The following is a 21,441-nucleotide window of genomic DNA, read 5'->3' as shown; positions in this document are numbered from 1 at the left end:
ATGGGGGAGTAGACATCAGTAGATGGATGGTACATTTGTGGGGTGGGTGCATGTGGGGAGCTGGGGACATGTGGGGGTGTGCAGGACGCACCCTATAGGGGTGTGACCATGCAGGGAAACACCACCCCAGGCCTCGGACCCACATGCCCTGTGCTGGGTGGACTGGAACTCCCGACAGGGCTCCCACAGCGGTGCCTAATCCTCTCCTGGGCATGGGGCCCCTCTGACCTGGGCCCTGGCCCTCGGCCACCAACTCCGCTTTCCAGAGGAACCTCCCCAGTCCAGACCCCTCTTCTCAATCTCTTCTGTATGAGCTCCTTGGAGGACGTGACATAAAGGGGCTGGGCCAAGCCAAGCTGACCAGCCCAGCCCCAGGAAGGCTCCTCCAGAGCCCCAGGGGGTCCAGATCTCCAGGGATCACAGCCCGAGGCACGAGGCCGGAACCCTGCCCCGTGGAGCAGAGCAGAGCAGGGCCCACTGCTCACCTCTCTTGCACAGGTACAGCCACGTGGGGTCCCACTGGCTCTCCCTGGCACAGACAGCCCGCCGTAGCTGCAAGCCCATGTACTCCAGGACCCGCTTCCGTGCCAGGAACGTCTCGCGCTCCGCCGGCAGCAGCGTGTGGAAGGGGCAGTGGGCAATCTTCCGGTCCTGCACACGGCGCCAGGGTCACCACAGGGTCCCGGGCTCGCCCCTCACTGCGGGGGTGACTCTGGGTGATCGAGGGCCCCTCTCGGCTCTTATGATGTATAACTGAGGACGAACCCTGACAGACACACAAAGCTGGGAGCACACACAGCTGCACCTGGCATGAGCTCGGCACTTTGTGGGGGTTTGCCTCTGCAGCCAAGGGGCTGCTCTGGGGGAGGCACTAGGAACCTTGAGCCCAGCTTTGCCCCAGAGGAGCTAATGCCCCAGCCGGGGGTCCTGCACATGACCCACACTCCCCCTCCTTCCTCACAGGAGGCTCACCACCTACCTGGAAGAATCTGAAATAGCCATAGTCCACAGCTGTGCCCACCGCCACCTTTTCCCCCTGTCTGAGCGTCACGGGCTTCAGGATGTCGGCCCCGTGATCGATGAGTTGGTCAATCTGTGGAGAACAGAACCAGGTCAGACACGCAAGGACACCCTGGCTACTGGGAGCAGTGAAGACCGCCTGAGAAGGGCCACGGTCACCTGCAGTCCCCATCGAGGCCATCCTTGCAGGTGTGCAGCAGTGCCCAGGAGACAAACGGGGAGAGGCAGACGGAGACGGGGCTGACCTCATGGACAAGGAGTTGGGGCTGAGCCTCACCCTAATGATGTCACAGTGAAGTCAAGGCTAGGCCACGCCTCGGGGAGCCCTCCCTGGTGCCCGACTCGCAGCACCATAGAATCAATGGAGTCTGTGAAGTCTGTTACAGTCCTGCTCCCCTCAGGCTGTCAGTGACATGAGGGCAGACACCAGGCAGCTCTTGTTCTTCATCAGATCCCAACACGCCATGGGGGTGTTCAACAAGACCGCGAGTGCACGTGTATGCTTGTATTTGGTGTGTGTGGGGCGGGGGGCCAGTGCGTGGGCATGCATGGGTATGTGTATGTGTGTTCATGGCTGGGTGGGTGTGAGTGTGCCTGCATGTAGGTAGGTGTGTGGATGTGTGTGGATGTGTGTGTGTGCATGTGTGGGGCTAGTGGGTGAGTGTGTGGATATGTGCATGCCTGTTCATAGGTGGGTAGAAGTGTGCCTGCACGCATGTAGGTGTGCAGTGTGGGTGTGTGCACCTGCATGTGTGAGTGTCTGTGCATGAGTGGGGGCTAGTGTGTGTGCATGCATGAGTAAGGGCACACATGTATGTCTGAGTCCAAGCATGCCTGACAAATGTGTGAATGCATGAGCCTGTGTGCATGTGTGCCTGACTTGTGGCAAATATACGACAGCAATGGTCTCTGGCTCAACAGGTACCACAATCCCATCCAAAGCAAAGATCATCTAAAGAGGCTGCCCCTCCTGACATGGGAGGAGGCAAGTTCTATCAGGGGGCCTGGTAGGCTCAGGGCAGCCCGTGTGAGTGAATGAAAACCAGGCCATCATCTGTGGAAGGCTCACTGCTGTGTGCATGGGGGCCTTGCTAACCAAGTGCAAGCAGGGCCATGATTTGGTGAAACACAACTTCCGCAGCGAGATCCCCACTCTCTGTGACATGCATAACACACATTCCACACAAACACAGCAACCCTGCTTTCTCAGCAACACACGAGAACAATGCCCTGGGCATGGCACCAGGCACAGCGCGGGACGGCGGAGCGGCCAATGCCACCAACACCAGTGGCCAGCCTGGCCTGAACGGCTGACTCCCTGGCGCATGGGGGCATGGGTGGAGTTTATACACAGATTCCTCAAGGCCAAGTGAGGCCAGGCAAGGCATACGCCAGGCACAGGAGGCGGCTGTTTTCCACTGCTCTCGAGGATAGAGCCACCCAGATCCACCCATGACACCCCCGTCTCCTTGACTCCTCCTGCTGAAGCCATGATAACATGCCAAAAACCCCATGAGTCGGTTCCCTGCTGGACATGCCTCCGAGGCCCCCCCACCTCATCAAATCTTTTTCAGGAAAGGTGGGCAGACGGTGGGTGAGTGAGAGCTGCCACAGGTGCTTGGTGATGGACAGGTGGGTCGATGATGGATCGACCCTTCCCTGCCCAATGTTGCTGGGGGACTTGCCAGCCCACCCCCATCCCCCAAGTGTTGTCTTTGTAGGGCACCCAGGCCTCAGTCAGTCCTGGCACTGGGACAGCTTCTCTGGACAGCTCTGCCTGGGTAGTGATGCAGCTACCCTACCCCACCCCGCCCCTGGGCTCCCAGGACTGGCCACTCGGCAGCAGCTGGGATTCACCTCCTAGTCTCACCCAGCTGGGCACCTTCTCCCCTCTGGCCAAACATCATTCCTGGGAACTTCTGCATCCCCACAGCTCCCATGTCTCCACATACCCCTCCACACTGACCCCAACCCCTGGGAGTCACTGGGGACAACTAGCCCCAGCAGGGTGTGCAGGGTGGCCTGGGGCTTTCTCAACCCAGGTCCCATGTCCTCACCCCTTCCTCTCCTGCCACAGCCCCTCCCCATTTGCTGACCTGCCTGTCTCTCACCAGGAGTATCTTCCAACCCTGGCCCTGGCTGCCCGGGGTGACCGCCTCATCCACGGTGAGAACTGAGATACACTTTGCTGTCCCTCTGCCAAACCATTTACTCGCCAATGCTCCCCTCCAGACCCTCACCTCCCAAGCACCCCCATCTGAACTTTGACATTATTGCCTCCACCTCATCCCCCAGGCACTCTGCCCCACCTCCATGGCACAATGACCCCGTTCCCCTGCTGAGGCTCCCCAGGCATGCCCTCAGCTGCAGCTGGATAACCTCGCCCCTCCATCCCCGGAGCCCGCCTCTCCAGTGGCCCTGTTCTCCATGCCTCTTCAGACCCCAGCAGCATCAGCACCCTGCAGGAACCAGCCCTGCACAGGAGGCTCCGCCTCTGAGACCACAGCCCCTGCTGAACAGCACCGGGAGGGAAGGCTGGGACCTTTCTGGGAAGAGGAAGGGGCGGCCTGAAGCTGACCGGCCCGGCGTGTGCCTCTAAGGAGTCTGTCAGGATCAGTGGGCTTGAACACGGATCCTTCAGTCGGACTTGCTCTGCTCTCAAATTAAGGAAATTTGGGGCCTCATATCTAAGCAGAGCCTCCCCAGTGAGAGGAGCTAGAAATGTTCATGAGAACAGGATTTTGTCCCCCGGAGGCCACAGAAAAGACAGTGAGGGAGGGACTTTCTAAAGGTCCCCGGGCTGATGAAAGCTCCTTTCTGCAGTGGTTTTTCTCCAAACACTGCTAACCTATGTTCTGGCAGCCCCTTCCTTGGCCGTTCAAAGACAAATGTGGAGCCCATGCCTGGTGCTGCAGCAGGGGCCTGGGGAATCAGGGGGGCCCGGAGCTCGAGCTTCACACGTTCATTTACGGGACAATCTTTAGAAAGTTTAGCATGAGAATATTCAGGAGGCCTGGTGACCCCAGACCCTCAACGAGCTCCACCTCAGGCCTGTGTGTCCCACGTGCTCACCACGGGCCAAGGCCAAGAACAGCAGCCAAGGAGAAAGGAGAAGAAGACTGAAAACGCCGAAGCCGTGTGTGGTGGGTTCGCTTGGGTCCCCTAAAAAGGTAAGTTGAAGTCCTAACCCCCCGGATCTGTGAACATGACTTTATTTGGACATAGGGTCGTTGCAGATGATCAAAGTAACATGAGGTCCTTAGGGTGGTAGGTGGTCCAGTATGACCATTGTCTTTTGAGAAGGGACATTTGGCTGCAGAGACAGACATGCATGCAGAACACCATGAGCTGAGGAGGGCAGAGGTGGCCAGCCAGCCCCCAGAAGGCACAGCGAGGTCTACACCAGGGTCTACACCAGGGTCACAACCCTGCAACACCCTCCGAGGCCTCCACCCTCCAGGACCAGAGCCGGCTCACTTCTGTGGCTTAAGCCGCCCAGGCTGTGGTCTGCTACAGCAGCCAAAGGAGCCCCAGAGGAAGAGCCCCTGAAACAAGGTTCTGCCACAGCCTGACCAGCAAGACATGGTGGGAGATGGAGGCGTCGCCAGGACCTAGGCAGCCCAGGCCTCTAGCAGAAGGGTCCTGCAGCACCATTGTTTACGTACACCCCCCAAGCCAGGGCACCCCTAGGGTTTCAGGGACTCCATGGACTCAGGTCCTGCAGCACCATTGTTTACGTACACCCCACAAGACAGGGTACCCCTAGGGTTTCGGGAACTCCATGGACTCAGATCCCACGAAAGCATAATAAGAGAAAAGCACCAGATTTTCCAGGAGGCTACGGAAAAGTATTTCTGAAAGTTCCTGGCTGAAACTATAAAACTCTTAGAAGAAAACATAGGAAGAATCTTCATGACATTGAATTTCGCAATGACTTCTTGGCTATGACACCAAAGGTAAAGGCAACAAAAGAAAAAATAGACAAGCTGGACTTCATGAAAATTAAAAACTTTTGTGTATCAAAATATTTGTGAATTACATACTCGATAAGGGATTAACATCTGGAATATATAGAAATGTCCCAAAACTCAACAATAATAATAAAGATTCAAAAATTGCCGAAGAAGTTGAATAGACATTTCTCCAAATAAGATACATAAATGACCAATAAGCACATGAAAGACGTTCAACATCACTCATCATTAGGGAAATACATATCAAAACCACAATGAGAAGGCTGGCGGGGGTGACTTCCGCCTGTAATCCCAGCACTTTGGGAGGCCAAGACAGATGGATCGCTTAAGGCCAGGAGTTTGAGACCAGTCTGGCCAACATGGCAAAACCCCATCTCTACTAAAAATACAAAAATTGGCTGGGTGTGGTGGTGGGCGCCTGTAATTCCAGCAAGAATCTTGAACCCAGGAGGTGGAGGCTGCAGTGAGCCGAGATCACATCACTGCACTCCTGCCTGGGCGACAGAGTGAGACTCTGTTTAAAAAACAAACAAAATACCACCTCACATCCATTAGGATGGCAACTATCAAAAAAACAGAAAATAGCAAGTATTGGTGATAGTTGGGAGTGACTGGAACCCTGTCCACTGTTGGTGAGAACATGAAACAGTGCAGCTGCCGTGGAAACAGTACGGAGGTTCTTCAAAACATTGAACATATGGCTGGGTGCGGTGGCTCAGGCCTGTAATCCCAGCACTTTGGGAGGCCGAGGTGGGCGGATCACTTCAGGTCAGGAGTTCAAAGATCAGCCTGACCAACACGCTGAAATCCCGTCTCTACTAAAAATATAAAAATTAGCTGGGTGTGGTGGCACACACCTGTAATCCTAGCTACTCAGGAGGATGAGGCAGGAGGACTGCTTGGACCTGAGAGGCGGAGTTCGCAGTGAGCTGAGATCACGCCTCTGCACTCCAGCCTGGGCAACAGAGTGAGACTTCGACTCAAAAAAAAAAAAAAAAAATTAAACATAGAATGATTATACCATAGGACCCAGCCACCAGGCAAGTTCCCAGAAGAACTGAAAGTGGGCTCTTGAAGAGAAACGTGTCCATTTGTGCCACTAGCGGCATTCCTCACAACAGCTCAAACGTGGAAGCAGCCCAAATGTCCATCAACAGAGAAACGGAGAAGCCAGATGTCGTCCATGCATCCTGGGGGGTATCACTCAGCCTTGAAAAGAAAGGAAATCCTGACACCAGCTACCCCATAGATGAACCTTCAGGACAGGGTGCTGAGTGAAAGCCAGTCACAAAAAGAACAAGTACTGTGTGCTTCCATGTATGTGGGGCGTTTCACATTCACAGACAGAAAGTAGAATGGCCAGAGGCCGAGGGTGGGGAATGGGAGCGAGTGTGGACTGGAGACAGAGGCTTCGTTTCGCAAGATGAAGCAGCTCTGGAAAGGGAGGGTGATGACGGCTGCACGGCAATGAGAACAGACTTACCACGACACGCACACCTGCAGTGGTTAAGATGGTAAACTTCATGTTATAGGTATGTTACCGTAATGTTTTTGAAAGGCGAAACATTATAGGTATGTTACTGTAATGTTTTTTGGCAAACAAAAAATAAAAATGAAAAAAGATTTTTTCCATAACCAACCTGATAAATCCTCATGGCAAGCTGTGAATGAACGGGTGTTCCCTACTTTGGTAAAGGACAGCTACCAGAAATGCACAGAAGGCACCGCAGAAACGGTCCCGTGGCATCAGGGACACGCTGGGATGCTGTCACTCAGGTGGAACCCGGCTCAGGCAATGAGGAAACGGGAAACAGATTTAAAATACTGGAAAGGGCCAGGCGCGGTGGCTCACGCCTGTAATCCCAGCACTTTGGGAGGCCAAAGCGGGCGGATCACCTGAGGTCAGGAGTTAGAGACCAGCCTGGCCAACATGGTGAAACCCCATCTCTACTAAAAATACAAAAATTAGCTGGACATGGTGGCGGGCGCCTGTAATCCCAGCTACTTGGGAGGCTGAGGCAGGGGAATTGCTTGAACCTGAGAGGCAGAGGTTGCAGTGAGCCGAGATCGCACCTCTGCACTCCAGCCTGGGCGACAAGAGCGAAACTCCGTCTAAAAAAAAAAAAAAAATTGGAAAGGAAGAGATAAATCCAAAGGGATAAGTTGGAGAACTCTTAAACTAACAGAAATTCAGTCCGTTAAACAGACTACAGGACCCTGATAGAAGTCACTCTAGGAAGAGGTAAGAGAATCCACAGAGACAACAAAAGCGAATCGAATTCTGCCATACTAGTGTTTTTACAACTGGCTGATGGCATACAGATGATACAAAATGTTTTTATATTTTATAAATAAAAAATAGGGGGCACTGGGGACCCCCTAACCCCTGACAAAGTGCTGGGAGCCCCCTAACCCCAGACGAGGTGCTGCGGAGCCCCCTGACCTTGGACGAGGCGCTGGGGAGCCCCCTAATCCTGGACGAGGCACTGGGAGCCCCCAACCCCGGACAAAGTGCTATTCCGTATGTTCAAGACACATCTTCCAATCAGCGTCCACACACAGCAACGCTGCCCCCTGAGCTGCCTCTCCCGTCTCGTGTCCTTTTCCTGTTCACTCAGACTTAGATGAACAAGAGACTGGTCATCAATCCTGGGCCCCATGAAGCTCAGAAAGCACATCGGGGCCCCTCCCAGCCCCCAGGTCCAGAAATGGTGCCGACTATCCACACACACTGTTTCATTCCATCCTCTGCCGCCTACGGAAAGCTGACCACGGCGTCCCTGCATAGTCTATCCCAGACGGAACAGGGTCTTAGGAAGAAGGACAGGAGCCTTAAAATCAGATCTGAAAACAGCATCTCAAGATAAGAATCTCAGTTCTTTAAAGTAAAGCTACCCTTTTGTGGCGTCAAACAACCTTCCAGATGCCCCCTCTTCCAGACGCCTGAGTCTCGCCCCCGCTTCCAGACGCCTGAGTCTCGCCCCCCACTTCCAGACGCCTGAGTCTCGCCCCTCTCCTGCTTCCCCCTTTCTCCCTCAGACAGGTAAGAACCAAAGTGCGTATCAAGATGGACTGAGGAAAGCAAGCTCCTGGGTGGTGCCCACACCAGGCGCAGGACGGGCTGGCACAGGCAGAGAGCAGCAGGCAGCAGGCCACAGAGGGAGGCCCTGCCTGAGCCGAAGCCGCCGAGAGTTCCCGGAGCCATGTGGGAGGGACACTCAAGGGACGTGCCTAGGGCTCAGGACAGAAAGTGCCTCCAGCGCAGGCAGGACTTCCCGAGTGTGAGCTTCCACCCAAGAAAGCCGCTCCCTGTGGCCGGGGACAACGCCGCACACCCCCACCCAGCAGCTGTGTGGACCATTGAGAAAGCCAGGATTGTGCAGCTGGACCACGGTGAGGCCTACGTGTATCCTGAATCCTGTTTTCACTGAGACAAAGTTCAGGGAACCTTTCTGTCTGGTCTGTTGAGTGGATCTGCCAATTCATATTTTTTAAGGCCTGTAAAATATTAAAAGCAGACAACATTTTGTCTTTTCTCCACTATTTAGACCACCAAGGCTTGGAGAACACAGAACAAATGATCCACTGCCAGTCAGGAATGAGAGTCAGGCAGAGAAGTCCATGAGGGCCCCACTCCCAGAGCCCCTATTCCCCATGATCAGGGCCAGCCCACCTCACACTCCTCCCTCCCCCCACCCAGGACCACCCACCCTCCCGTCCCCCTCACCAGGGCCACCCACCCTCCCGTTCCCCTCACCAAGGTCACCCACCCTCACACCCCTACCACCCAGGGCCATCCCAACCTCCCGCCCCCCTCACCAGGGCCACCCCCCACCCTCACCAGGGCCAGCCTTTCGTCCACGCTCCTCTGGTGCTCATAGGTCAGGTCACAGGCAATACACAGGGCGCTGCCCAAGCCTTTGGTCAGGGGCAGGTTGGGGTCCGCTCCGTGGGTCAGGAGCTCCTTCACAACCTGGACATACACAGACAGGCTCATCAGTGGCCACCATGTCACCTCCCCTGACAGTGGGGAAGTCCCCAGAGCTGGGCCACTCCAGAACTAACCCCTGAAAGCAGGAGCTTCACGGAGGCCACTGCTGGCCCTTCCCATAGATCCTTCCCACGGTGGGTCCCACTGTTGGCCTGTCCCACAGAGGATGACGCTGGGCGGGGAGGGGTCCCATGTCTGGTCTGTTAGGGAGAAGCTGGAACTCCACCCAGGTGGGCCGGTTCCAGCACCTTCTCTGTCCCCTGACATAATGGGGAATCTCCAGCGTGGTCCCAGCTCCCACCTTGCTCTCCAGCCCTGGACAGAGCCAAGCCCAGGGGCCAGTGCCCCCAGCACAGGGTTAGGGGCACATCTGCCTGGTGCCCAAGCTGTCTGCCTCTGCCCTGGAACACCAGTGTCACTGTGACCACTCGGCCAGATGCAGAATGAGGCACACTTCCCTTCTCCCTACTGTGCCCAGCCACCAGCTCAGATTCTACCGAGGAAGGACAGCCGTGGCCAGACACGGGGCCTTAAGTGTTTGGCTCCCACAAGCTTCTGCCCCTCAGAACAAAGCTCTCTTCCCTCCATACTCTTGCCTCTAACAGGACCTAGCCCTGAGCTAGGACCCCACATGACTTACTGAATGGATGTCTCTGTGCAGGACAGAAGGAAGCAGGGAGCAGAGATGCTGGCCTCTGCAGAAGCACCTGGAAGCCCCATTCTACATCAGCTTTTACAAATTCTATGAATGCCTTCAGCTTTTGCAGACCTCTGCTGAAATGTCACCTCATCTGAGTAGCACTTCATGCCACTCTGCTAATGTAGCCTATCTTCCCATCATTCTCCATCCCCTAACTAAGCTTTATTTTCTTCATAATACTCGTCATTTCCTGAAATTGTGTTACATACTAGTTTATGGTCTGGCTCCTCCAACTATAATATAGAATCCTCGAGAGCAGAGACTTTAATTCAACTCCTAGTGCTTAGAATGGTGCCTGTCAGGTACAAAGCAGATGCTCAGTAAATAACAGTTACATGATAGATGGATGAATGGATGAATGGGTGGATGGTAGATCCTTCCATCTGGGTGAATGAAGGATGATGATGTCTAGGTAGGTGGGTGGGTGGATGGATGGATGGATAAATAGATGAATGAATGGATAGGTGAACGGTTGAGTGGATGGATGAGTGGATAGGTAGTTGGGTTGATACATGAGTGATTGGTTAAAAGGACGGATGTATAGATGGATGGATGAGATGATGAATAAGTTGAATAATGGATGAATGGATGAGTGGAGGGTAGATGGACAGGTGAGTAGATGGATAAGTGGATGAGAAGTTGGGTGGATAGATGCATGGATGAATGGAAGAATGGGTGGATGGGTAGACAGGTGAGTGGAAGAGTGAGTGGATGGGTAGTTGGATGGACAGATGGGCGAACAGATGGATGGATGGATGGATGGATGGATGGATGGATGGACGGACAAATGGCCAACAACTTCAAATCCCGATGACTGATGGGGTGGGCGTTAGAGATGGAAACACATAGGTGCTCAGGTCTGTGGGTGCAGAACATGCTCACCAGGTCATTCCCACTGGCAATGGACAGGGAGAGCGGGGAGTGGCCACTCCATAGCAGGTTAGGATTTGCTCTGTGGGATAGAAGGAGCTGGACTACGTCCCTGGCACACTGGTTGGGGAGAAAGGCAGAAGCATGACAGGTTAGAGAGGCACCCCCACCCCTAAGGAGCACCTAACAGTAGTTATTAATTTAAATGCCATGAAATCAATGTAGTCACTCAACGGCACTTCCTCCCAACCATTACCTTGCCTGGCACAAGGTGTTCAAAACTGTGGATGGAAGATGGATGGACAGGTGAATGGATGGGGAGGTGGATGGAGCTTCAAATGGAGAAGATATTTTCTAAGCATTCATCATTTCCAAATGAAAACTAGGAGGATATTGATGCATAAGTTGATTTAAAGTTTGTTTGAAAGGACAACGGACAGTCCGGACCACATGACCATGTAGCAGGTCCTGGCATACAGCAGGTGTGACTGGAGAAGCACCTCCTCCTCCAGGGCTCAGTGACCATAGAGGATGGCCTGAGTGTAAAGAGCCCCACCCTCGGCTGGTGGAGCACTCTGTGCACCAGGAGGGCAGCCCCGTCCACGCCCTCCCTGCCTCCTGCCCTCCTCCCCAACCCATGCCCTCCCTGCCTCCCTGCTCTCCCCACTGGTCTTGCCCTCCCTGCCTCCCTGCCCTCCTCCCCCATCCCTGCCCTCCCACCTCCCTGACTCCTCCCCGGGAACCCCCCTGCTTTCCTTTCCATTCTCCCATCCTTGCTCCCCTGTCAGAATGTCCCATTGTGCAACCCTCAGCTGCTCCCTTCTCTTCCTCATCTTCCCCCAGAAGCGTTCACTAGGACCCGACCTCTGCGACTTCTCCTCCCCCACTGCAGGGACTCTTCTCTGGCCCAGCTCCCTCTCCCAGTGCTCTGCTGGGACTGTGGCCCTCAGATGTGGCAGACCCCACGTCTGGCTGGCCCAACCACCACGCACACTCCCCTTTCCCGCAGCCTTGCTGGCCAGGCCAAGGAGGTACCCGCAGAAGTCTGCTGAGGGGCTCCTGGGAAAGTGACCCCCTTTCCCCTCCCTTCTGGGATACAGATGTGATGGCTGGACTGCTGCAGCCGTCATGCCCACAGCACTGAAGTTCCACCTGCTGGTCTGTCACAACGACAGTGCCACATTCAGTGTCTCCTTTTATTTCCCCAAAACTTTCCCAAACTGTCATCAGGACACAAGTGTGCGAGCAGAAGGCCCTGTGTTCACTGCCCAGGCCTTGTCCTTCACGGCAGGGGTCTTGACCAGCTGCCTTCTCGAAGCCTCATTGTTCATTCCTAATGTGGGTTCCTGCCAACCCCTCAGGCGGTCCAGTCAGGGCAGAGCGCCTGGCCCCAAGAAGACCCCCAATAGACCTGCTCCTTCTCCCCACTCTCCAAGGAGGCTCTGAGCAGACAGGGGTGTTCTGAAGCAGGCAGGCCTGTCAGTGCCCCCACCTCCTTGTCTGCCCATCCCCTTTCCAGTGTCACCCACATGCCCACTCGCACACACGGCACTCCTGCACACTCATCCTCATGCTCATGTGAGGACCTCACAAGTTACCACCTTGCCGAAGGCCCAGGATCATTCATTTCATTTGTAAGTGGGTAAACTGAGACACGGTGTGCCATGTGCTCCGTGGCCAACTGGCTTGGGCTGCACCTGCTGCCACACGGCAAAGCTCAGACTTGGCCCCAGTTTCCCCGCATCCACCCCAGCCGCTGGGCATCCTCGCAGTGGTTCCCACACCCAACTTGGTAGGAATTAACCCCTAAGGCAGGCAGGAGGCAACGGCCACAGGGCCAGCAGCACACCACCCAGGGCTCTGGAAGATGAGACCACCCGTGGGGTCCTGAGTCAGAGACACAGGAGGGTGACAGAGGAGGGTTGGCAGCACCAGATGGTCATAGCCTAGGCCAGAGGCTCCCAAACATGTCTGACCAGGACCTGTGGTAAGAAGTAGACTTAATGCCGCCACCCAGACTCTGTGCACATGTGTGCACAGAAATCCCGTCCTCCCGCCTTGCCTTGCTTCCCTCCCCATCCTTCCATGCTCCCTGGATTCTGCCTAAGACTCAGCATGAGAACACGTGCTTCCGGGGGACACAAGGCCCTGGAAGGTGGCCCCCCTGCTGGGCAGCCCTGTGTCCCCGCCAGGCCCTGGCTGCCCTCACCTTGTCGTCGTCCTCCCGCTCGCAGGCCACGTGCAGAGCCGTCCTGCCCCCCTCCTCGGGGAGGGGCGTGTCCATGCTGTAGTAGGCTTGGGGAGGGCCTGGCTCGTTGCTGAGCTTCAGACTCGAGGGCAGCAGATCCAGCTGTGTAAAACGGAGGGCTCCACCAGCGCCCACGAACCTGCCGTGTGCCCACAGGAAGGCAAACGGAGCAAGGGAGCTTCCTCCCCAGACTGCGGGTCTGGAGTCTCACCCTGTGAAACCCTCCTGAAGGCAGATGCCTGACTTTCTTCGAGCCTGTCCCCTGCATGCCTGTCCCTGAGATACCCCAACATCCACAGGGGTCAGAGCCATTCTGTGCCCTCCCCTCCCGGGTCCCCCACGCGGTGAGCTGCGCACACCCACATCTAGCATGTATGTATGCTCAATAGCTTCTGCTGTGTGCCGGCAACTGGACAAGGCTCTGGAGCACAAAAAGGAAAGCCTCACAGCTCCTAACCTCAAGGGGCTCAACTCCTTGTACAGGAAGACATGGCCTCATGGTCCATGACTGGTGGTCTTTTGCAGCTTGGTAGGGCCTGGTGGGACAAGCTGGCTTTGGCCTGCCTTTGGAGGAGGCCCTGAGGACATGGAACTGGCCTCTGTCTGCAATTATGAACCTTCCGAAAGGCATGAGATGGAGTTACATGCAAAAGGTCCTCATGGGGACCCCCATGCTCTGTGGACTGCCTGAAGCATCAAGTTCTTAACTCATTCCAATCAACCATTTTTGCCTCTTGATACCAGAACAAGCTCACTGACTAAGGCTCTCATCTGGACGGGTTGTTTCTATGCAGGATCTCCACCGCCTGGGCCCCAAGCCAGGAGGCCCATCATGCTCAGCGAGCACAGGCTAGGCATAGTGTGTGAATCCATCCAGGCACACCTGGCCAAGGCCCCATACCCCTACCGCAGGTCGCGAAGCACACACCTTGCCGGACTTGTAAGTGCCGTCCTTGTCAGATGCCTCGGCGTCCACGTCGGTGATGGCATGCAGCAGCAGCTCCACGATCTGTACCCCCTCCTCCCCAGGAAGGGCAGCAGCGATGTGGAGTGGTGTCAGGGTGCCCAGCTGCAGAGGAAACACCGGGATGGGTGGCAAGGCACGTACTCGTGGGGAGAGACAGGTGAGGTACCTGGGGAGCCCAAATGCCAGGGACATGGCTGAGACTCCGAGGGCACCATTCTCAGCCTCACTTGCCCCACAATGTGCAGGACACTGGTCCCTGAAGGCAGCAGGGAAAAGCTCCCAACACGCTAAGCAAGCCACATGTGTTGCTTCCAACGCCTAATGTCTGCCAGGGCCGCAGGCAGGAAGGCCCACCCTGAACCAGTGTGATTTTAAGCCATTGTCCACACTCTCCTCTGAGAAAAGCCCCTCCCTGCCCTGCCAGGCCCACCACATGAATAGCCGTGCAGCTCCTGAGTGACCTCCCGACTCCAGCCCCTGACCTGTCCATTCTCCACGCACAGTGTCCCCAGCCATCAGCTGACAGCATCCATAGAGGCCACTGCTGTGCAGCAGCGACAGAGGTGTTCGTAGGGGCCCTGGCCTCTAGAGGCAGCTCTGCTGTCCTAAGGGAGAGCGTGGCTGGGAATGGACAGTGGGCTTTGGGTCAAGGGATGCTCCCCAGTCCCTTGAAGACCAGCCTCGCTCAAACAGGAAAGAGAAAAGAACCCAGGAGGGACCCCTGAGGGGGAGACAGGTGAGCCTGGATGGTGGGAAGAGTCACCAGCATGAGGACCTGCCAGAGGAACTTGGGGAGAGCAGCTGGGTGTGCCCATGCATGCCCATCCACCAGTGACCCAGGGAGATGGCCGGCGCATCTGAGGCAGAGGGCAGGGTAGGTTCCAGGCAGTTGCCGACTCCTAGGAACAACAGGACTCTCCCAGCTTGACAGCAGCCCCTGGGACCCCCACACAGCCCAACACCCACAGCCTCAAGCATGACCAGGGCCAGCAGCATCCACACCCAGCAGAGGCATGTGGCGAGAGGAGAGAAACGGGAATACAATGCAGGCATCGCCTGACTTTGAGGAGGCCGGTGCTGCAGTCGACAATCTACTGACCTCAGAGGGACGCAGACCTAAGCAGGCAAGGGGAGAATGGGCAGCCCACTGCTCCATTGTAACTGCAGCCCAGGCCACCAGGAGGCGCAGGGGGCCGTGCACCCACGACAGTCAGCCGGAGGCCACACCCTCCTTATGTGTCATGTCACCCCTAAAACAGCAGCAGCAACAGCAACAACTGAGCTAGTAACAGAACCAACCCAGCTGAGGGGTGAAACGGGAAATGATTAAGCTGAGGAAATTCCCCAAAACAGCAGAAGCACAAAGACATAGAAAACACTCCAAAACAACATCAGGGGACATGAGAGAGAGAGCTGGAGTTCTAACATCTCTCAGGTAGGAGCTCCAGGACAGTAGGGAGAGCACAATGGAGAGAAATACGAGACAAATAATGCGAGAAAACTTCACAGACCCACAGCTCTGACCCAGTGCAAAGGTGACTTGAGGAGGAAGAGAATTAACCCTTACAAAGACACAGGAGTCAGGGGGGCATCCCACTTCTCATCAAGTCCCACGAGTTCCGGAAGGGCAGAAGACAGTGAGGCAGGACCTTCAAAGGTCTAAGGGATCTGGTCCTTGTGGATGGAACAGTTGTTTTATACCTATTTCTAACAGGTGCTTGAAGCTGGCTCGATTGTCCCATATAACTGATGTTTTTGGTTCCTTTGAATAAACAGTGAAATTGACCCTCCCAATCGGGAAACTTGGGAAAGTTAAATTTGTTTTATCTGAGCTCCTTTCTCAGGAAATTGACCCTCAGACCTCCCAGATAGTATCAAGGAGCTGAGGCCCACCAGATCACAGCATCTGGAGAGTGAGATTGCAAATGCCTCACCCTTCATGACTGCCTGATCTGCCAGCTGCTTCTTTCTGGCCAACTCCTCTTCCTCACTCTCCCTAATTCATGTTTTCCCACGCATGGTTACATTTCCTCCCAGCAATATAAATCCCTAATTTTACTGGGTTGTGTATGTAGATGGATTTGAGACTGATCTCCCATCTCCTTGGTTGCAGCACCCTATTAAAGCCTTCTTCCCTGGCAATACTCGTCTCAGTGATTGGCTTTCTGTGTGGCAAGCAGCAGGACCTCAACCAAACTCCTGCTGTTTCAGTAACAGATTTTGGTTCCCTGACCGGGAATGCATTGCTCATGGCTCAGCTGCTATGGGCCAAGAATTTCAGAAGCACCCCCAACCCCCTCAAGCAGCTGCCTGACCCTTTTTTGCTGGAGATAGATTTTGGTCTCTTTCTTTGGTCACACCACTGCCAGCTCCAACAGTGTTCCTGATTGCCCAGAAAGAACAAACTTTGAAATGTGACATTTGTGTCTGGGTGGATGACTATTTTTTGTGGGCACCAGAGAGCAGGATGTGCTCCCCTCAATTTGGGGATATTCCAAAAGAATTCCATTTTCAGGTTGAACAGGCCTGACAGAAAGTAAGCACCCTGGCTGTTCCAGTTGGGACACAGTTGGGGCTTGTTTGTTGCTGCAGCAGTTGGATTGTGTTTTGGTAATTGTTTGTATCAATATAGTCATGGGAAATCGGAATACACTGATCATCTTCTTGGCCCTGATATTCTTTGGAATCTAGAGAAGTTTGACCTCTCCATGGGCCTCATGTGACATGTGAATGGGAAAGTGGGATGGAGTTCCCTGTATCCAGGAGTTTATGTTGCTGTTCTAAGCAGGGTTAAGCCTGGTTAATAGGTGATGTTGCTGTGCGGTGCCATTTGGCCCCAGTGTTCTTTGACATCTGGGGAGGTTTGGCCTTTAAAACTCAAACCCATATGGAAACTGCTTTACCCCAAAATTTGGTTCACAGCCTTCACTGGATTACCTATTAGGGCAAACAGTTTAGCCATGTGAACATGTTTGTTAACTGATGAGTTTGTATTGCTACCTCGTGGCTAGAGTTAAAGGTAAAAGCTATTGGATCTTTGTATGTATGCATATATATATATATGTTTAGATGTGTTTATGTTGTACATTCGTTATGTTGTATGTTGTGCCTACAAAATTGGCTTATAAATAACTGTGCTCATAAATTAAGTACAGGAGTCTAAGCAATTTTCAAGTTCAGACGACTTAAGTAAATCTTTAATAAACAAACTGGCTTTAACATTATGTTAAGATAAAAATGCAAATGTCTTTGAAATTGTCAGCATATATTTTTATCCGGGGTTTTTTTTTTTTTTTGAGACAGAGTTTTGCACTTGTTGCCCACGCTGGAGTGCAATGGCGTGATCTCACTTCACCGCAACCTCCACCTCCTGGGTTCAAGCAATTCTCCTGCCTCAGCCACCTGAGTAGCTGGGATTACAGGAATACACCACCACACCTGGCTAATTTTGTATTTTTAGTAGAGACAGAGTTTCTCCATGTTGGTCAGTCTGGTCTTAAACTCCTGACCTCAGGTGAACTGCCTGCCTCGGCCTCCTCCCAAAGTGTTTGGATTACAGGTGTGAGCCACTGTGCCTGGCCTTTTATTCGGGTTTATATTTGTCTCTGCTACATATTTTGAAGTTCCAAGGTTTGGCAGAAAAGGTTATAAAACTATAAATCCAGCCAAAACAAAATGATCCTTGTGTAACTTTTTTGACAAACAAGAATTTAGTACATGTAAATGAGATAAATGGTTGTAGTGAACCTTTTTGTAATTTAAAATCTTAAGTCATTTTTCTTCCTTTTTTTTTTTTTTTTTGAGACAGAGTCTCACACTGTTGCCCAGGCCGGAGTGCAATGGTGCAATCATCACTCACTGTAAGCTCTGCCTCCCAGGTTCAAGTTATTCTCCTGCCTCAGCCTCCCGAGTAGTGGGAGTACAGGCACCCACCACCATGCCCACCTAATTTTTTTTGTATTTTTAGTAGAGATGGGGTTTCACCGTGTCACCCAGGATGGTCTTGATCTCCTAACCTCGTGATATGCCCGCCTCGGCCTCCCAAAGTGCTGGGATTACAGGCGTGAGCCACCGCACCCGGCCCCATCTTAGTCATTTTTCATGCTCCTTGGATGTCTGGGTCATTTCCAATTAAGAAAAGAGTTATAATATGGGGAAGTGGAATGTACTCATCTATAAAATCTTACTATCTCTGGGAAATTAGCATCCTTAGAATTCTCAGTATTTCTTGCTTCCTAGTTTTTCACTAAAATTTAAGGTTACTCAGAATAAAAATTGTAGTTAATGTACAGTTCTGTATATAAGGTGCCAAAGAAGATGTGTCCTTATTGAAAAAAACAATACTTTTGTCTAATTCAAAAGTTACCTAGGCCAGGCATGGTAGCTCATGCCTGTAATCCCAGCACTTTGGGAAGCCAAGGCGGGATGGTTGCTTGAGCTCAGGAGTTTGAAACCAGCCTGGGTAACACAGCGAGACCTTGTCACTACTAAAAACTAAAATTAAAAAATTATCCAGATGTGGTGGCATGCATCTGTAGTCCCAGCTACTCAGGAGGCGAAGGTGGGAGGATCAGTTGAGCCCAGGAGGTTGAAATTGCAGTGAGCTATGATCGTGCCCATGCACTCCAGCCTGGGTGACAGAGCAAGACCCTGCCTCAAAAAAAAAAAGAAAGAAAGAAAAGAAAAGGAAAGGGAAAAAGAAAAAGAAAAAGAAAGAAAGAAAGAAAGAAAGAAAAAAAGTTACCTAAAGGTTGATTCAAATTATGGACTTGAAAAGATTATTTATGAAACAAGGTATTAATATAAAGGAACCAGTAAGGAGGGGAGAGAGATGTGAAGAAAATTATGGATATTAAGATGTATTTTAATTAAGGAAGGTTATAAAGGGAGCAATTTTGTTTGAGAAACAATCTCATATGGTAAATTTTTGTCCTAAGATAAAATGAATATTTTAAAAATTGTTATTTAAAAAAGAAAAAAAAATCTAAGACTAAACAGAAAGTCCAAGTATGTCAAATATAGTCTGTGTAAGGCATATGTAGTTTTTTTTCTATTTTTCTCTGTGTGTCTACCTTCATGTATATACAGACAAAATAGAAAGTTGAAGAAGTTTAGATAATATTCTTTAAAACTTGATAGAAAACTAGATAAATCTGGCTAATTAGCATTCGTCACAGTTAAAGCTTCTAGTCTTAATGAAGGCAAATTTAAAAATACTGTAAAAAAAATGCATTGGCAGTTTGGCAATTCTTTTTTAATATAGTTAAGGATGAAGCCAGATTTAGCATAGAGCCAAATTTCACATCCATGCTTGCATTGCTTTGGCTCACACTGTATCTGCTTTTCTGCATAGGTAGTATTAGCACTGAAAGAGTTACTGGCCACATGACTCAAGCAAATTTCTTAAGTACATAAAATGTATAGTGGTGTTGGTGGCCTTAAAGATAGTAATTTGTATACCAGGTATGAGATATTCATCATACTTTTTTAGGCTCTCAGGAACATTGAAGTCTCTAAGGTAAACTCAGTAGGAGAAAAGTTGGGTGTTGGTTTCCTGTTTGTTTTTGCTTTTATATTTCACTGATTTGTTGTTTGTTCTCCTTTGGGTTTTACTTATATATCCATATATATATAACCACTGATATTTTCTAGCTTCCAATGGAAGGCCTGTATTTGGTTCTATAAATAGTCACTTTGTTTCCTATGCATTTCCAACAGTTCATCATTTGCTCTGTTTATCCAAAGTTCCTAAGCTACCTTTATTTATCAAGCCTCCAAGAATGATAGAGCACACCAGCCATTTAAAACTGGATTGGTTTTTCTTACCTCTGACGATCTAGAGCGCTGTAAAAGCATTAAGGTTCCTGGCAATAAATAAAAGATGCATTTTTACAAGTTCTGAAAAGAAATAGTACATTACTTATTTTCTTACTTGGAAAAGTAGGTGAGAGTAGCAATGTTCACATGATGTTTATTTCCAAGGTAATTCTATTCAATCAATAATCTGAGTTGGTTTCACAGCCTTTCCTTTAGGTAATGAGGATAAACTGTGATATTAGGACAAAGTTTTAGTGTTCAGGAAAGATTGGCCTTGTCCTTAAAACTGTATTGACTGGGATTTCTCTCAAATTACTTAGTTGTCTTTACAGTTACTAAAATTAAGTGACATTCACTTGGATTAAGTAGTTTTTTCTTTTTTTTTGAGATGGAGTCTCGCTTTTTCGCCCATGCTGGAGTGCAGTGGCGCGGTCTTGGCTCACTGCAAGCTCCATCTCCTGGGTTCACACCATTCTCCTGCCTCAGCCTCCCAAGTAGCTGGGACTACAGGCACCCACCACCATGCCTTTTTTTTTTTTGTATCTTTTTTAGTAGAGACGGGGTTTCACCGTGTTAGCCAGGATGGTCTCGATCTCCTGACCTCGTGATCTGCCCGTCTAAGCCTCCCAAAGTGCTGGGATTACAGGCTTGAGCCACCGTGCCCGGCCGAGATGGGGTTTCACTGTGTTAGCCAGGATGGTTTCTATCTCCTGACCTCGTGATCCGCCCACCTCGGCCTCCCAAAGTGCTGGGATTACAGGCAATAATAAAATATTTTTGTTTCTCTTTTGAGTAAACTGCAGGGAAAAAAAGGAGAGAGAGGTTCAGTTGGCCTCATGTTGTCTTTATTAGGTCTTATTGTTTGGGAAACTGATTCTCCTATCAAAGAGTAAAGGTTTTTGTGGGTTTTTTTTTTTTTTTTTGAAATATTTGAATTATTTTGGCTAAAGGATTGGCAATTGTATAGTGACCTGTGATCCTGTTTTATAATATCAAGTGTCTTTAACCTTTGATATATGACAAACTCCAAAATCAAAATTTCAAGTTTTAAATTCAGTCTTCTTTACATCAAACTACCTTTTTGGGGGCCATTGGGTCCCCAAAGTCCAAGAGAGACATAGTAGGCTTATTTGGTATGTTAGAATTTTACAGAAAGCATTGTCAAATGCAAAGTAGTATTTAACTTTCTCTAGGTTACATGTATATAGATACGTTGTTCATTATGTGTTCCAGAATTGCATGACATTCCTGAAATTCTGATCTGTCTTAATATATGTTGCCAGTGGTTATAATTATTGTTAAATTGTCTGATACAGAAATAACAAAATTTCCTTGTCAGCTGTGTCTTTACAGCTGTCCTAAGACTTTCATCATCTACGATTATTGTTTTGCTTTGATTCTTTTCACAAAGTGACTTATAATCAGCTACCATCCAGGGCTTGCTTCTTTGGGTGGAGAGTTCATGGAAAGGACTATTGAATGCACATTTCTATTAACTTTGGAGATTGTGCCATTGGATCAGGAAGAAACTTCCAGGGCTCTAAAAAGCTGGTGTTAACCCGTTATGACGGCTAACCCAGCATGAAGCATAGCAAGAGGTGACTGCATGGACTGAAGTAGTGGAGGACTGAAACCTTTTTTATTGTTTTTTGAAACACTGCTGGTTCTTTTTGTTTCATTTTTCCGAGTCTGGAAAGCTTTTTTCTTCTGAGCTGTTTATATCCATTAACAATAGAGTATACTCTTGCAAACAGAATTTGAAGCTTTTTTCTGTGTCTGCCTGACTTCTCCAGAATTTGGAGACTGCAAATATTTTTAATTCATGGCAATGTATTTGTTTGCATGCATTTATTA

General features: G+C 51.1%; 1 protein-coding gene across 6 annotated transcripts in view; it reads right to left on the bottom strand.

Moving 5' to 3' along the window:
• The window catches only part of ANKMY1 (ankyrin repeat and MYND domain containing 1), an 82,419-nt gene that overhangs the window by 26,185 nt on the left and 34,793 nt on the right, over nt 1-21,441 (bottom strand). For 4 of the 6 annotated variants that reach the window (XM_011969529.1, XM_011969535.1, XM_011969530.1 and 1 more), the window contains 6 exons: nt 13,732-13,872; nt 12,765-12,905; nt 10,568-10,675; nt 8,836-8,967; nt 980-1,093; nt 486-651 (listed from right to left, as the gene is read on the bottom strand). In XM_011969529.1, coding sequence (XP_011824919.1) covers nt 486-651; nt 980-1,093; nt 8,836-8,967; nt 10,568-10,675; nt 12,765-12,905; nt 13,732-13,872 — 802 coding nt within the window. The remainder of the gene's footprint in view (nt 1-485; nt 652-979; nt 1,094-8,835; nt 8,968-10,567; nt 10,676-12,764; nt 12,906-13,731; nt 13,873-21,441) is intronic. The other 2 variants (XM_011969533.1, XM_011969534.1) reach the window with 2 other exon arrangements.

This window comes from Mandrillus leucophaeus, unplaced genomic scaffold (genome assembly GCF_000951045.1).
Source record: "Mandrillus leucophaeus isolate KB7577 unplaced genomic scaffold, Mleu.le_1.0 Scaffold898, whole genome shotgun sequence".
NCBI classification, from domain to species: domain Eukaryota; kingdom Metazoa; phylum Chordata; class Mammalia; order Primates; family Cercopithecidae; genus Mandrillus; species Mandrillus leucophaeus.
This window is presented reverse-complemented; position numbering and strand designations above follow the sequence as displayed.